Source organism: Vombatus ursinus, unplaced genomic scaffold, assembly GCF_900497805.2.
Source record: "Vombatus ursinus unplaced genomic scaffold, bare-nosed wombat genome assembly UNPS02014167.1, whole genome shotgun sequence".
NCBI lineage: Eukaryota > Metazoa > Chordata > Mammalia > Diprotodontia > Vombatidae > Vombatus > Vombatus ursinus.
The window spans coordinates 2,006,140-2,021,874 of record NW_020953945.1 but is presented as its reverse complement, the minus strand read 5'-3'; the positions used below and the strand labels follow the sequence as shown (position 1 = coordinate 2,021,874).

General features: G+C 54.5%; 1 protein-coding gene across 2 annotated transcripts in view; it reads right to left on the bottom strand.

The window, feature by feature from the left end:
• The window catches only part of CLTCL1 (clathrin heavy chain like 1), an 88,781-nt gene that overhangs the window by 24,555 nt on the left and 48,491 nt on the right, over positions 1–15,735 (bottom strand). For both annotated transcript variants that reach the window (XM_027859394.1, XM_027859395.1), the window contains exons 14-22: positions 15,026–15,189; positions 11,287–11,412; positions 10,757–10,899; positions 10,003–10,237; positions 8,647–8,769; positions 4,706–4,851; positions 3,218–3,401; positions 2,020–2,212; positions 915–1,072 (exon numbers count right to left, since the gene is read on the bottom strand). In XM_027859394.1, coding sequence (XP_027715195.1) covers positions 915–1,072; positions 2,020–2,212; positions 3,218–3,401; positions 4,706–4,851; positions 8,647–8,769; positions 10,003–10,237; positions 10,757–10,899; positions 11,287–11,412; positions 15,026–15,189 — 1,472 coding nt within the window. The remainder of the gene's footprint in view (positions 1–914; positions 1,073–2,019; positions 2,213–3,217; positions 3,402–4,705; positions 4,852–8,646; positions 8,770–10,002; positions 10,238–10,756; positions 10,900–11,286; positions 11,413–15,025; positions 15,190–15,735) is intronic.

The following is a 15,735-nucleotide window of genomic DNA, read 5'->3' as shown; positions in this document are numbered from 1 at the left end:
GGACTGGGCAGGGCAGAGCCTCTATTCCTGGAGCAGCACCTTTGCTGTGGGCAGGGAATGCCGTCCCCTTCCTCAAATTTACTGGGAGCCCTAATAGGGAACACGGGGACTGTCTACAGATGCTGTCAGGAGAGCTGGGCTCCCTCTTCCCAAAGGGACTTTCTGTACAAAAACAAACAAAACTGCTGAGGAAAAGGTAAGAAGAGTAAACCAAAGGTCCACAACAGGCAACATGGCCCCACGGCCAGCAGGGGGCAGAAGCAGGACCTGGAGGCCCGCGGGGGCTGTGGTCAGAGCTCTGGGCTGGGCCTTCGACCATCCTCAACTTTCCTGTTCTCTTCCTGGGCCGGACCACGCATCCACAGCAAGGGCAGGGAGCCCTGCAGGCCACGTTTGGGTCCCCAAATGGTCAGCCGTCTTGGTACTTAAAGCAAGGCTAAGGCGCTGGCTTATTTTCAGTATGCTGCAATGGGAGAGACACCCTGCTCTGGGAGAAGGTTCACTGGGTGAGGACCGCAGGGGAAGAGATCTCCTCCTGACCGTCAGAGGGACTCACTGGCGTCACTCAGCCACATGAAGGGGCTGGTGACTGTGTATGCGCACACTCAGAGAAAGGGCAAGCTCTTCGTTACTGAAGGACAGCTTAGAGAGCCTGGGAGACGGGGACGTACACAGCCCTGGCTGTCTCTCCCTCTCAGCTGTGGGGGGTGGTTGGAAGGACCAGACAATGGGGCAGAGTCCTGGCCTTGTGGCTCTGTTGCCACCGAAAAGCAGGAGCCCCGGGCAGCTCACTTACTGCCCCACGAATCCTGGAACCACCTTCCATGTTGGGGAAGGACAAATTATAAGAGATAGAGAAGAAAGAAAATTCGCCATTGTCATTTTGAAGGAGGACAGTATTACCCAGCACCTACCTGCTGGATGTGGGCATTGTTGGGTCCATTGATAAACTCCTCCAGCTCAGAGAGGCGGTTTGTTTTAGCCAGAGCAAAAATAAGCTCAGTCTCTACATAGGACTCTCGGGCCTTTTTCCTGGCCATGTGTAAAAATTTAACCAGATCTTCCCAATTACCTACAGAAAGAAACACGCAATGTAACCCATGGCTGGAAATTTGGCAGGCCTTGGTTCCCATCTGTGGCCTAGCAGCCTGGACTATATGGGCAAGCCGGGGTTCAGACAAGGGGACTTCAATGTCTTATGGAGGCTGGGCATTATACTCTGGAAGCTGGCCAGCCCACGAACAGGTAAGGACGGAGTAGGACGGGGCACGAACCTGCTCGTACTGCTGGCTGGGCCATCAGGGTAAGTCTCTGAACCAGAGAGAAGCAGCCAAGTGTAGCCAGCGGTCAGAGGGAACAGTGATCAAATGTCACAAACAACAACGTTCCTAAGGAACCACAGCTCATAAGCACGGAGCTCTGGAGGTGCGCAGCCGTCTGCATCCATGGTGCAGGACGTGCCTGGAGAGGAACCTTCCTGACCAATGGAGCCGGAGACACACCGTGACTCACCCAAGGTCATGAGGCCACTCTAGACCCCCTGGCCTCCTCTGACCACTCGCCCACGCTGCCTCTTCTAAAGAAGCAGGCCGCTAGGAAATCCAGAAAGAGCGGGCCTGGGTTCTCAGAGCTCTGCCAATACTGTTCATTTTCGCCGGGTGACAAAAAGCTAAAAAGGATGCGAACAGGGCCCAGTAACAGACTCTTGTTACAGAAGGCTGGCCAACCTCTGGAACCCAGAAGAGATGAGGAGAGGTTCCAGCCTGTGGCATGGCAGAAATGACCGCACGGATGATGCCAGGTAAGTGTCTGCCACGCCACGGACAGGAGACTAACGGGTTTCGCGGTCCCTGCCTGGTGACGCTCCCTCCAATCCTCTTCTGTGTCTAAATCCACCCTCCCGTGAAGGGGCGCCACATACGCAGGTGCCCCTGGACTCCTTTCGGCCCATGCTCATTGGCCACGACGTCCACGGCGGAGCAGGGGACGGCGATGCCCCGAGGCGGGCAGCTCACTCACTGTTTCTGTCGGCAGCCTCAACGACTTCCAGGTAAGAGGAGGGGTCGTCCGCCTTGGTGTACGAGTCAATCGCCTCTCTCACCAAGTCCTTCTGCAGCTGGGCCCGGGCCAGCCGGCTCCACACTGCCGGTTCATTGCATCTTTCTGCAAATTCATACGCACGATCCAGGTTCCCAACGTGTTCTATCAGGACCTGTAAGTTGGGAGAATGGAAGGTAATCTGCTGTAACCCTAGGGGATCAACGTCAACAAGCCAGTGAGGGCACCTTCAGATGAAAAATTCAATTCACAATTTAATTGTCTCTGAGCAATTCTGTACTTCTTGAAACAGGAATCTCCCTGTCTGCTCCCCCAAAGCATCCTTAAGGTCCAACAGAAGAACCTGGGCTGGGGCCGGGGCCCAGCCGCTCCCGGGAGCGTCTACCTCCTGAGCCCAGCTGCTGGTGTAAAGTCTTGGCTGAGGGCCCTGTGGCTCTGGACCGGCCGAGCAGCCAGACTCCACACGGGGAGACCCTGTGTCTCCCCGGCGGTCCGGAGCCTTGCTGCCAGGGTGGTGGCTTCCTGCCATTTTGCCGAGTGCAGCCCTTACTGTTATCCTTAAAGACTTCATTAATAGGTGCTTGTGGTTTAAGGACTTTGGAAAAATTGTGTCTCTGCTTCATGCAAATGAGACACAGAGTTGTTCATTTCAACTTGACTCAATAGGGAACATTTAAAAATCTTATTACGTGAGTGATGAGAAAACTAGGCTTATAAAAATATTTGTTATTCGCCAAAAGAATCTTCTTCGGGTAAAAGTAACAAAAATGCTACCCAGCCCTGATAACGCAGGTAGTATTTCCAAGTGTGTAATCAAATGAGCACCTTAAGGTTTCACAACAAAACTTTGCTGGTGGTGGTGAGAGGGGCCTCCTTCTGGCTGTTTTAAATCTGCATGCAGCGATGGTGAGTGGGGCTCTCCCTCTCACCCCCTCGTGGCTAAGGAGCCGCTGGGCATCTGCGTCAAGTCCCTGAAGCCGGGTGACAGTGCCGGCCTACCCTGGCCTCATCCCCTGTGCCTCCTGGGCCCCCCTCACCCTCCGGGCCCCTCACCACTTTTCCCTGCATAGACTCAGGCTGTGGCTCTCTGGCAGACGCCCCTCCTGGGCCGTCCTGCACACAGGGAAGGCTAGTGACACCAGGGAGCAGTGGACCTCACCTGAATGGCCGACGTATTCACATCAAACTTCCTAAAGATGGCGAATGCCTCCTCGTACAGCTCATTGCTGATGGCGATGTTGGCGATGTCTGGGGCATCATAGTTATCCAGTCGGTTAATGTACTCCATCACCCGTGTGCGGTCAGCCTTGATGGCAGTCAGAATCAGCAGATTCTGCAGGTTCCTGAGGAAGAATTGACCAATGGGAGGGTCAAGGTCCTTTCTGGAGGACGCTGGGATTCGAGGCCAGGACTGTCACTTACAAAAGGTTCTTAAGATGCAGACAAATCCTTGTCATCGCTAAGGATCCGGCCCACCCCCAGCCATCACGTGCTGGACCCTGTGAGAAACCTAAAGAAAACCTGGCCCTGCTCCTGGTCAAGTAAAGGAGGGCGGCGGCGGGACAAAGAGTTAGGCTGCTGGGTCATACAATCTGTGTGAATCCATGTGTGCGTCGTGGCTCATTACAGATGCGGTCGTGTGGGGAGCCGCTAAGAATGTCTGTGCTACAAGGGAAACTGAGGAAGGCTCCATGGAGGAGGCAGCACTATCTGAAGCAGGTCATGGACAACGGGAAGAGCTGAAGAGGCGGAAGCAAGGGGGCCTCTCTGGGGAAGCGGAGCAGAGAAGGGCACAGAGACAAGCCTGTATGAGACCTGGTAGCACACCTGGCATAGGAGAGCAGACTGCTCCATGCAGCAGCTTCAGGAAGACACAGGTGCCATCTTTGCCCATGGAAGACTAAGATAGCAGCGGTGAGACCACCAGCTTAGAGGCGAGACTGCCATCACAAGTTCTCAGTCTCTGCACCCTCAACCCCTTTATGACGTGGTCTCCAGCACCTCTCTCCCTGCTCCAGGCTGCAGTCCTCCTAAGGGCTTTGGGGAGAGGCTCTGCACCAGGATGGGGTGGGCACAGAGGCGTAACAAGTGCCTGCCAGCTGGTTCCTTGTGGTCAAAACCGTCCCCCGAGTCCCGAGCATTCTGGGGCCTCCCTCCGATTCCAAGGACACTCGAAAGGAATCACACCAGACAGCCCACCTCCAGCACCCACGCAGATGCCCACACATCTGGGCTAAGATTTACATCCCCTCCATCCAAACTATCAGGCGCGTGATGAGCCACAGAGCAGACAAGAGCTGGGCCAGAGAGCTAGTCCCTGGACACCGGCACATCCTCACTGCGGATGTGAACACGTCTCCCGCTCCCCAGGGTGCTCAGCAGCACGCCAAGGGCTGCGGGCAGGGAGCACCACCACATCAAGACACGACCCCTGCCCTGAGGAAACTCCATGTGGAGGGAATGAATGCTCCAGCCTCAAAGGCTGGATACTAGGAAGCGGGGTCAGAGAGGACAGCTGGGCTCTGGAAAGCCCAAGGAAGGCTTCCTGGAAGAGGTGGCCTTGACTACCAGGCAGGATCTGGGGAGGAGGGAAGCAGCATCCTGAGGGATGGCCGGGGGCCAGGGCAGGGGCAGTTAACCATCTCACCTGTGCTCACTGAACACAGAGTTGTCCAGCACAATTTTCTCAAGGAGCTCGATCAGCTCGCTGGGCAGGTCGGCAGTCATAAAAGCTTTCACGGTCACAGAGACCTCTTCGGGATCCTGGGTTTCAGACAAAGCGGTCTGCACCACCTAGTTTTAAACGACATTTGATTAGATTAAAACAGACAACTCACGGATGGCCAGAGCTGGCAGGACTCAGCAGAGGGCAGGGGAGAGGGAAGGCCAGCCCAGAGACCAGGGGACAGCCACAGACCCATGCGCTCACGCCTTCAGGCTCACAAAACACTTTCCTACTAATAACACTGCGATGGAAATGGGGTGTGTGTGTGTCTTCCAGCGGGCCTTCAGTGTTGAGGAGAAGAGAGAACACAGCAATGGCTCCATGGGTTAAGGAGCCAGGCAGCATCAGCATCACTGCTGTCATGTTGGAGTGGGCCTCGAAGGCCATCTGAATCCAGCTGAGGCATGGAGAGCAATTCCACATCATGCTGCAGGAGGGGACGTTTGGCTGCAGTGGGAGTCCAGCCAGGACACCGGCTGCCTCCCTCGCAGCCCGTGCCACAGTGGGAAGGCTCTAACAGTCACACTCAGGCCAGCTCCCAACTCTGCCATCAGTGGACAACTCTCATCCCCTTCTCCCACCCCCCACTCTGCCTCAAATCCTTTTTTCCCCTCAGTTGAACACTCCCAGATCCTCTACTTTCCCAGGCCATCCTGGTCTTCCCCTGCAGAAGCTAGTGGAGCACAGAGCTCCTTTACAGGCTGACTCTCTCTCTCCTTTATGAGGCAGGCAGGTCAAAGAAGGTCATTCCAACTACCCAGAAGAATTTGTGGTTGCGAGGCGGTGGAGGGTCTGGCCTAGAGAACCACAGCTAGCTGGCCGCAGAGGCAGGACACCATGTCATGTCCCTCACAAAGACTTCAGAGAAGACTGAACGTGATTATTGAGCAGAATTCCCAGAATCACTGATTTTCACTGCTGGGCACACCTGTATACCAACAGAGATGGAACGGGCCCATCTATTCCCCCGAGCCCAAAGGCATTTGATATGTGAATCCTAGAATTGTTTTTTAAAATTCCATTTTAGGAATGGAGACTGGCCAACCCCATTCAACAGCAGCCTGGAGAAGCAACCCCATTAAGCTCCAAGTCCACGCGACCTCACTGAATCGAGATTTTAGATGCACCATCCCTCCATTCTGTCTGAAGATGGCCAACCTACAGAACAGCGGTTTGGTTGGAGATTGCCACCACTCCCTTTGGCGTGCCCAACCAGCTCAGACAGCGATTAAAAGCTTAGCTCTGAGAAGTCACCCTGCACCGGTCAGAATCAGAGCCTTTAACCTGACCCAGCTGCGTTCTCCAGGGAGGGGAGGCCAGGCAGAATCCGCAGGCCAGGCACAGTCGGGTGGCGCTCCAGTTACTAAATGAGCACTGCCACATTTGCAGCCTCGGTGGGCTCTCACAGGCAGCCGGGGAGGTAGGAGGATGACGGAGACAAAGCACGCTAATGTGCCAGCTCTGATGCCCCTTTACGCTGAGCTAGCTTCGCAGGCAGCACAGACCTCCAGTGCTTTCCCAACGCTCCACGGGGCATTTTTTTTTTTTCAGGAGGAATCCAGGTCAGTAATAGGAGATGGGGAAGAAAGAAGGGAAGATGGCACTTCAATGATTTCTCTAGAGTTCTCCGGGCAACCGTCAAGAAACCCTCTCCTATTCTATCTAAAAATGGGGCCGGTCTCTGGGACGATCCACCTCCAGTTAGCTGTGGTTCCAGGGCCCAACACGGAGGGTCATAACACTAAGTAAAGCTGGTCCAATGTGGAGTATCTCAGAATCTGGAGACTGAGAGCTGGGAGGCATCTGAAAGACTGGCCTGGTTCCACCAAGCCAAAGCCAATCGAGGCCAAGCCGTTTGGTCAAGTTTATACGAGAAGTGAGAGAGCCACGATCCCCAAACCCAGGTGTCTTGACTCACAATAGCCACTGATACACTTTCCCAAGGGATTTAATACTTCTTAGGTGACAAACCTGGCAGGCTCCTGCCTCAGGAATGTTTATAAAGTAAGGGAGAACATATAAGAGCCGTCTGAAGAAACCTTCAAAGAAAGAAACCACCCAAGTACCAAGGAGAATGAGGCTAATGGGAGCGCTGCTGACGTGAGAGGAAGGTCTGCTCACAGCTGGACGGACTACAAAGGGAGGGACGAGCAGCCGGAATAATAAGGCCTCCCCTGGCTTTCCACTAATGAAGGCTCCTCATGACTACTTGAGCATCTCAGATGAAAGATCCAGAGCAGCTGACATGATTTCGAGTTATTTTAAGAGGAGAAAACACGGGAAGGTCAGCCTGGTCAAGAGGCGCCTTGTGTCTGTGGCGGATTTCCTTTCGATGCTATGTCCTGGGATCCACACTCACGGGCCACCATCGATGATGGCTGCCTCACTGGAGGAGACGCTGAAGAAATGGGACGAAGCCTCCGGGAGGCCGAGAAGCTGGAGAAAGAGGGGCTTTTGAGCAGGCATTTAAAGCGCAGACAACCCAAGAATGAGGATGGCCATGTCCTAGCTTCCATTTTCTCTAGTCTTCCTCATTTTCCTTAAAGCAAGGAGAATGCTTAAGAGAGCTGTTCACTGTCTCATGCTGATCTGGATGAAAATACTTTTTCCCACACTAAATGACTACTCCTAAAGTGCTGCCGGATCAACTAGAAGGAGGTCTCCAGTGGAGTGCCGCTGAGCTCCGCAGGACTCAGCAAGGTCAATGATTGATGACATCACAAAGGCAGCCGATTAGGGAAACAACTGATCCTGATAGAGTAGAACACTGCCTGAAAATCATGGTGGACCTCCACAGGAATAAATGGGGTCTTATTCTCTGGTCACAAATCCCACCTGAACAGGACAAGGAAGAGGTGGCTTGGCAGAAAAAAGGGCCCCAGTCACCCCCAGTCTTTTCTTACTCCACCCTCTGTGCCAGGCACTGGGCTGGGCACCAGGGACAGGAACATGGAAATGAACCACTCTCGGCCTTCAAGGAGTGACATTTTTCCACAGAAACAAGGGATACACATGAGCAAACCCAAAAGCTATTTGAAGTCAGGGCCCTTCTGGGACAAGCTCTGGGGGAGGAGCCCCAAACCCAGGTGCACAACTGCAGTACTGGCCTCACAGCACGTGGAAGCCTGGGCTCCATTCTGAGGAGATTCCATGGGGCAGAGGGTCCAGCTGAAGGAATGGGCACTCGGTGCTCAGGGTCTGGGCCCCAGCACTTTGAGGAACAAACACGAAGGGCTCTGCTTGGCCTTCGAAGCCCTCCACAACCGGTCTCCTCCTCCCGTTCCAGCTTTCTCACACCCAAGTCCCCACCCTGGCCTCTTCGACCCAGTGCCCTGGCCTCCATCTCTTGGCTCTGGGCATTTCCTTTGGAAATTGTTTCATTCTCACTGGGTCAGCCCCAACTCCTTCCTCTGGCTGTCCCTCGTGCCTGGAACACTCCTCTGCTCTGTCTACTGACCTTTCCAGCTTCCTTCAAGTCCCTCCTCAAATCCCACCGTGTACAGGAAGGCTTCCCCAACCCTCTGAATTCTGGTGCCTTCCCTCAGTTCATTCATCTCCTATCTCTCTGGTACGGAGCTTGCTTTGTATGTATCTGTTTATACACTGTCTCCCCCACTTGACTGTGAGCTCCTGAAGGGCAGTGCACCTGGCATGTGGCAGGCACCTAATACCTGCTTACGGACTGACGTGCTTGCAGTCCTGCTGCAGGACAGAGCTGTCTGAGGAAGAACCCACATCCAGGCTCCTAAGTGGTCAGTGGCCTCAAATCAGACAAGCTGGCATCCAATGGAACTTTTCAAAGCCAGGCGCCTGCGGCTGTCCTCTACACCACTATGCCATCAAGAACCACTCCCACACAGTACCTGATCAATGAGCTGTCTCCTGAACGGGTTGTTTTCCTCCAGGACATTTGCCCAGAGTTCTGGATCTTTTCTGTGTACCAGGTAACGAGCTTCACTTTTGAACAGAGAATTCTCATTACAAACCTGAAAGGAGCAAAAGTCGCACTCAGAACCTCTTGCTCTGCTGGCCATATGAAAACCCTCTGCCCAACACCCTGTTGTTCCCAAGGACACCGTAGTCATCAAGCGCCGCCCTGCCCCCAACACCTTTCAGGGGACCCCAGTGGGAGAGGGGAAAAAAGCAATGTGCTAGGTCAGCCATATTATACCATAAAATTGTTCTCCCAGAAGTTGTTTGATTCTCTCGGGGATGATTAATATCAGAAACTTTTATTTTTTTTTTAAAAGAAAAATCAAAACTCAAGTTGCTAAGTAACCACCACCCCTACCCCTACCCTTCAATTCCACGCACTTACCCACCCCCTATCTAAACGGAGGGAAACCTTTATTCTATCTGAACAGTGCTGGAGGTGGTCTAGAACTGGAAAGGCCTGACAGAGTTTTAAAAAGTGCTCTGAATCATTCTAAGCAGTAGCTCTCAAGTCAGCAAGAAAGGGGCCAACAGGAAGGCGTGAGTCTTACACCAATACAGAAAATCAGCACACAGTAGGCACTTCATAAATGCCAGTTGACTAAGCGACCCGGGACATGGGAGCGCAAGGCGAGGTACTGGCAGGCGTACCTAGGACCGCAGCCTTGGCATGAAAAAGCACATGCCTGGGCAGGGGCTCTGAACCAGAGCCCCCACTGTCTGGCTGGACCTTGGAGTCTTTTTTCTCCATGAAAATGAACTTATCTTCAAGCTAGGTCCATCGCTTCAGAGATTCACAGAAATGAAAAAAAGGCTTGCCTAAACCACAGGGATGCTTTTCAAAGCTTACAGGCTCAAAGAGAGATCAGGTAGATCTGTCTCCTCAAAGGGTCAAATTGCCCTATTCAAGCCTCTTCCATGTGCCTACTGTGGCCTGCACTGACAGTGCCAGAGCCAGCCAGGGAAAGCCCCCTCTCTGAACCAAGGTCCCTCTAAATCAGCACTTCAAATCAGAGCGGGCGAGGACACCCAACACATGGAATGGGGGGAAGCTGGGGCAGGAGTCACCAGCTGAAGTCACCAAGTGTCATGGTAAATGGAAAGCAAAGTTCTATTGATAGCCAAGCGGCAAGATAAAACCCTCCGTGGGCACCATCCAGTGTGATGGTGAAGCCCCCCCCCCAGTAGCCCAAGAGGCAGGACCCCCCCACAGCCCAACCCCAGGGCCCCTTACAAGTAAACACTGTCAAATAAAGTCTAAGAGATGAAAAGCAACAGCTGCTAACCTGAATGAGCTCGAGGTCACACTGCCCCCTCTCATAGGCAACACAGGCCAAATGCGGGTCCCGCTTTTCACAGTATTTACCTACAACACGGCTGTCATAGTAGGGATTCTCGCGGAGGAAGCGCTCGGGGTTATTGTTACTGTCGATATAGATCTTGGCCAGGGCATTGTGGGTGGCCGGCTCTTCACAGCCTTCGTGGACTCGGGATTCCAGCCAAGGAAGAAGCAGCTTTAGCCTTCGGTTAGGAAAAGAAACATCACTACACTGACATTCCCACAGCTGTCACCCGGCATCTCCAGAGGAAGCCGGGGCTTTCTCAAAAGTGTTCCTGACACTCACTGAGGCAGCGGAGCCTCGGAGCTGAAATGGCCCTCGTGCCCAGTACTGGTGGCTCAGTGCCGGGAGTCGTGGCCGCTCTGAGCTCAGCCCCAGGGCCTTGAGTATTAACATCCATAGGATGCGCCTGGGCCTCCCGGGAGGAGCAGACAGGGCCACAAACGCACGCATGCAGCGATGCGGGGGACAGGCAAGTGGGTGAGGACACTCTCTCAAAGAAGAAAACGGGAAATACCAAGAAACAGGGGAAGACTTCTGGCCAGTGGAAAACGCACACACAGACAGCAACACAAAAACAGGAACACACACACAGAAGCGGCGGGTGCTGTCACCCTGGGGACGTTCCCACTCCAGCCTGCAGACCAACGTGAACTTTGTGACCAGGTTCCCGAGGCGCGAGAACAAAGAGAGCCATTACCTGTTCCTTTTCTCCACCTCAGCCACCAAGTCCTCAGTGGAGAACTGTCCTCTCACCACCATGATTAAGTTTTTAATGACGTCCTCGGAACAATCCACATCAAGCAGCCCTCCGACCACGGCAGGGATGCGGCTGGGGTTGACCTGCCACGAGACCCTCCGTCAGCTCAGTGGCGCGGGCGTCCCGCATCATTGCCTCCGAGAGAGCGCCGGCACTAACGGACTCCTCTCAATCCTTCCCTGTGGGGCGATGGCCCACACACATCCCAAAGGACAATGGAGCAGGCAGACAGCCCTCTGGGGACCTGGCTTCTCCCTTCCCACCAAGGCCTGTGGTGCTGGAATGGATCTCTGACTGCGTCGCGCCAAGACCCTGAGAGCTGCTGTGGCCTGACCAGGTCACCAGGGAACCCCCTCCGGCCTCCAGCCTGCCAGGCCTCATGCCAAAGGGTGACTCTGCCCAGCATGCGCTTTGCCAAGCTAGGGAAGGGGCCCCACCACCTACCACAAGGCCCAGGAGAAGAACTTTACCTTCTGAACATAGATTTCAATGTACTTCTGTAGGTTGTTGCGGTATAAATACAGAACTAGGTCATGAACAAAGTCAAATCTGTCGCAAACAATAATCAAGGGCAGTTGATCTGTAAGCTTGGCCTCCTAGAAAGGGGAGAAGAAAGGATGTATCAGCGTCACCCTCCAGGGGGGAGCGTGTGACTAATCACAAGAAAGCGGCACGGAAAGAGACCTGGGCTTTGCCCTGCCTAAAGAAGCCCTGTCCTGTGACAGGGCAGACTTCCTTTCTGTTCAGTGCTATCAGCCTCATTTCAGACCCTCTTCCTCAGCTCTCCCCGGCCCTCCCCAGGGAGCCGGGCTGTTCACAAAACTTGGTCTTTGCTTAACCTGGGCTTTGGTTCCTGGAGCCGAGTTTGGGGGATTGTTTTGTGCGCCAGAACTAAGAGAGAGAGAGCAACCCAGCACAAAGAGGCCCCACGCCCACTGAGCCTGGCAGCACCTGCAGTAGGCCTGGCTCCTCTGAAAAGCAGGACTTGGAAAGAACCCCACCCCCGACCCCCTCCACTCAATGTGGAAAGGAAATTCCAGTTTCAATCTGTCCTCTCTGCCAAAACCTAACATTCTTTGAATTGAAACACTCTTTGAGGAACAGACTCTCGTCCAGTGGCACGAAGGCTGGTTCTCGATGCACTTGCCTGGGCCCAGATCACCACGCCCGAGGCTGGCGCCACACTGCAGCTCTGAAGCCGCCCACCCACTCCCGTCCAGTGGCCACCCTCTGAGAAATGCCTCCAAGAGAATCCCTTGCAGGGGCCCAAAGCCTCGTGGGAAGGCCTCCTGGGACGGGCAGGGCACCACTGGACTTTTCAACAGTTCTGTCCTCACTGGGACAGCTAACTGGATTTCTATCGGGCCATCCAGGTTGAGGATTTACCACCAACCACTTGTGAAATCTTAAAGACACTTTGGGTTATTTTTTGGTTAGACCATAAACCAAGGAAGCTGTTTATTTTTTAATAGCTAAACTTTACCATCTCACTCGTTCACAAACAGAAAAATGGGGCAGCAATGCAAACATAAGACTTCCTCTTTTAAAAGCACCCTGAGGCAATGCTGGAATCCCTACTTCTGGGTCTATACAAGGGATGGGGAATGGACCTGTCATTCCACTGACACAGGGAAATCCCAGGTGAGGAAGCTCCTTCTCCCAATGCCGCTGCGCACATCTCTCTCTGAGTCGCTGAGTGGCCCCGAGCTTAAGGGATCTGCCCGGTCACCCTGCCTTGGACGCCGACAGGTCATCTCCTGCCTTCCCCAATGAGGTCTGCGTGCGGGTCACAGTATCTCCTCATCCTTCTAACCCCTTCAGCACTCATTTCCTATCACCTTCTCCTCCACCCCACCAGAGCCACGTGGAGAGAAGGGATCTGCCACCCTACCTGTGTCCTCACCATGACCTCTGGGCCCCTTCGCCCTCTCCCGGGCCGTCACCCCTGCACTGTCTACGCTCTCCTTCCTTATCTTGGCCCCTCAGAGAACTGCTTCAGCTCGCTATGTCCTCTGGCCCTCTTGTCCCATCACCATCACACCTTTCAAGCTAGAACCTTGGATTATTTTCCAAATCTGCTGCCTTGACTCCTGTTCTCCTGCTACTGAACAGGGCTAGAGAAATAGCACAAAACCACGCTAGGTCAGTCCACGACAGATTCATGTTGCATAATCTCAAGCGGGCCCTCACTATGTCAGAGTAATCCTTGCCCCCTCCTCGACTGACCTGCTGGCCGGCCTACCCTGCTCACCACAACGGCGCTTTACTGCCCCAAGCCCCGATGCTGCCCCTGGCCCAGAGCGCCCTCCTCTCCTCCCTCCTCCTTCCATGGCGCTCAGCTCACTTCCCTCACCACGTCCTTCTCCACCCATCTGACACGGCACAGTCAGGGATTCTGCCCCATCCCGTCCCCTCGAGCAGACTGCCCCCCACCCCCGTCTGTCAGCTGTTTACCTGCTGCCTACAAACCTGCCCATGTCGCCCCCATCCTAAAACCTTCACTTGGTCTTTCCGTCTCTTCTAACTATCGTCCTGTTTCTCTTCCGCCCTTGGGGCTAAACTCCTCCAAAAGGCGTCTGCAACAGGGGTCCCCACTCTCTCCTCTCTTCTTCACCCCCTTCTCATTACCCTGAATGCTCTCTCCAGAATGACCGGTGATCTCTCATCTCTTAGCTGCCAAAGACAAGGGCCTTTTCTCCCTCCTCATCCTTACTGACCTCTCTGCAGCCTGGGCCCCTCAGGATCACCCTCTTCCTGGCTGTCCCTTGGTTTTTCTCCTCCCCAATCTGACTGCTCCACCCCTCTGTCCTTTGCTGGTTCCTTATCCAGGTCATGTCTGCTTATAGGGGGCGCCCCCCAAGCCTCTGTCCTGGGCCCCCTTCTCTTCTCCCATCATACCAGGGGCTCTTAACATGGCAAAGACTACGAATCTCATCTCAGAATGTTTATAAATGCATAAAATAAAATACACAAGATTGCCAAGGAACCAAATTTATCAAACAACTGTCAAAAAAACCAAGTTCCTGGACCCCTAGGTAAGAAGTCCGGCTCCCCACCAACTCCCTTGGGTTCAATCCTCAGCTTTATGCAGATGACTCTGAGATCATCCGCCCAGCCCCAACCTCTCTGCTGACTGCCAAGTTTGTATCGCCAACTGCCCCTCACACATCTCAACCAGACAGCCCAAAGACATCAAAAACTCATCTTTCCTCCAAACCGGCTCCTCACTCCAGGGCACCATCGCTATCCCCCCAGTTATCTGGGCCAGCAAACTCAGCGACAGCTTCAGCTCCTCCCTCAAAGCACCCTCCCATGTCCAGGCCACTGCCAGTTCTTGTTCTGGCCTTCTCAGCCTCTCTGGAATCCGCCCCCTTCTCTCCTCTGACCCTGCCCTGACCCTGGTGCAGCCCTTCAGTCCCTCATACCTGGACACTGCAGCAGCTTCTGGAGGGTCTGTGGGCCTCCAGCCCACCCTCTGCTCAGCTGCCAAGGTATCTTGCTACAGTTCAGGTCCACCCAGATCACCCCCTTGCTCGAGAAGTCCCGGGGCCCCTGTAGCCGTCAGGATCAAACAGAAAACGCTCCTCTGACCCGTCAAGCCCTTCGTGACTTGGCCCCCTCCCACCCTTCCAGTCTTCTCACACTTCGCTCCATTATCAGTGATGCTGACTTTCGAGTGCCACCCACGGGAGATAGACTCTCTCTCCTGACTTGGTGACTTATCAATGGCTGTCCCCAGCCCTAGGACACTCTCCCTCCTCTGCTCCACCTCCCGGCCTGCCTGGCCAGTCCCGAGCTGGTGCCCTCCTAGAGGCTGCCTCCCGGTCACAAGACACAAACCTGTCTGCACGCTGTCCCCCCATTAGAATGGGAGCTCCTCGAGGGAAGGGACCTTTCTCTGTACCTCTCACATGGGAGCGCCTAATAAATCCTCACTGACTGCTCGTTGGCTCTGGACCCAGATTTCTAACTACACTGCATTTGCTTCTTAACTGTCTACCAACCAACAACATACATGAGGCAAATCCCAAAGGTCTCCTCTGCCCCAAGGCCACCAAGCTGAGAGTCCTGAGCGAGGGCTGCCTGCTCTGAGTGTGGGACATCGGAAGAACACGTCTCCTGCACGGCATAAGTCTCACAGACCGAACGCTAACGTGAACGCGGCCCGTGGGCACGGAGGGGCGGGGCTGTGCAGAGAAGGGCACTCACCTTGAGGAAGTTCTTCACTCGCTCTGCGTTATAGCAGTTGCTTTCTCGGCATATTCTTTCCACCTCCTTGATCTGCCCGGTCTTACAGGCTGCCTGAATATACTTGAAATGCACATCTGGATCCTGGCTGCAGTTGACGATTGAGCCCAGGAAGTAGAAGAGGCCTGGGGGGAGAGGCTGGGTTAGCAGGGGCTGAGGGGGAGTCCACGGAGCCCCACTGCTCAGCCACGTACGACCTCATGCTGCCGCAGCCGGAGACAGCTGACCCTGCCGAGCCGATGCAGCCGCGCACCCATCCGAGGCTCCTGCAGGCCCTCCCGGGGCCGCGTACCTGCCTGCTCAATGGGCACCTCGGTCCAGCGCGCGGGACCACTTGGCCGCGCTTCCCAGACGGCGGCCACTGAAGGTCACAGAAGGAGGAAGGGTTGACAGAGAAGGACGGTCTCCTTGTTTTAAAGCAGGGCTAATGCGTACTAGAAAATGGCAGGTATCTCAGAACAAGCTGGCAGCTGAGACCAACGCAAAAAGGTGAGAAACTCCAGAAATATCCCCACGAGAGAAGGGAGACATCTGCAGAGGAAGCCAGGGAGCGAGGGAGCCGGCCTTCTCCCTCCTTTTCAGCTCCTAGGATTTGATACTGCCTGAAGCACAAACCCCAGAAATAACCGACCGCGAAGCTGACGCTCACTTTGAAATTTGGTTTGGGGGCA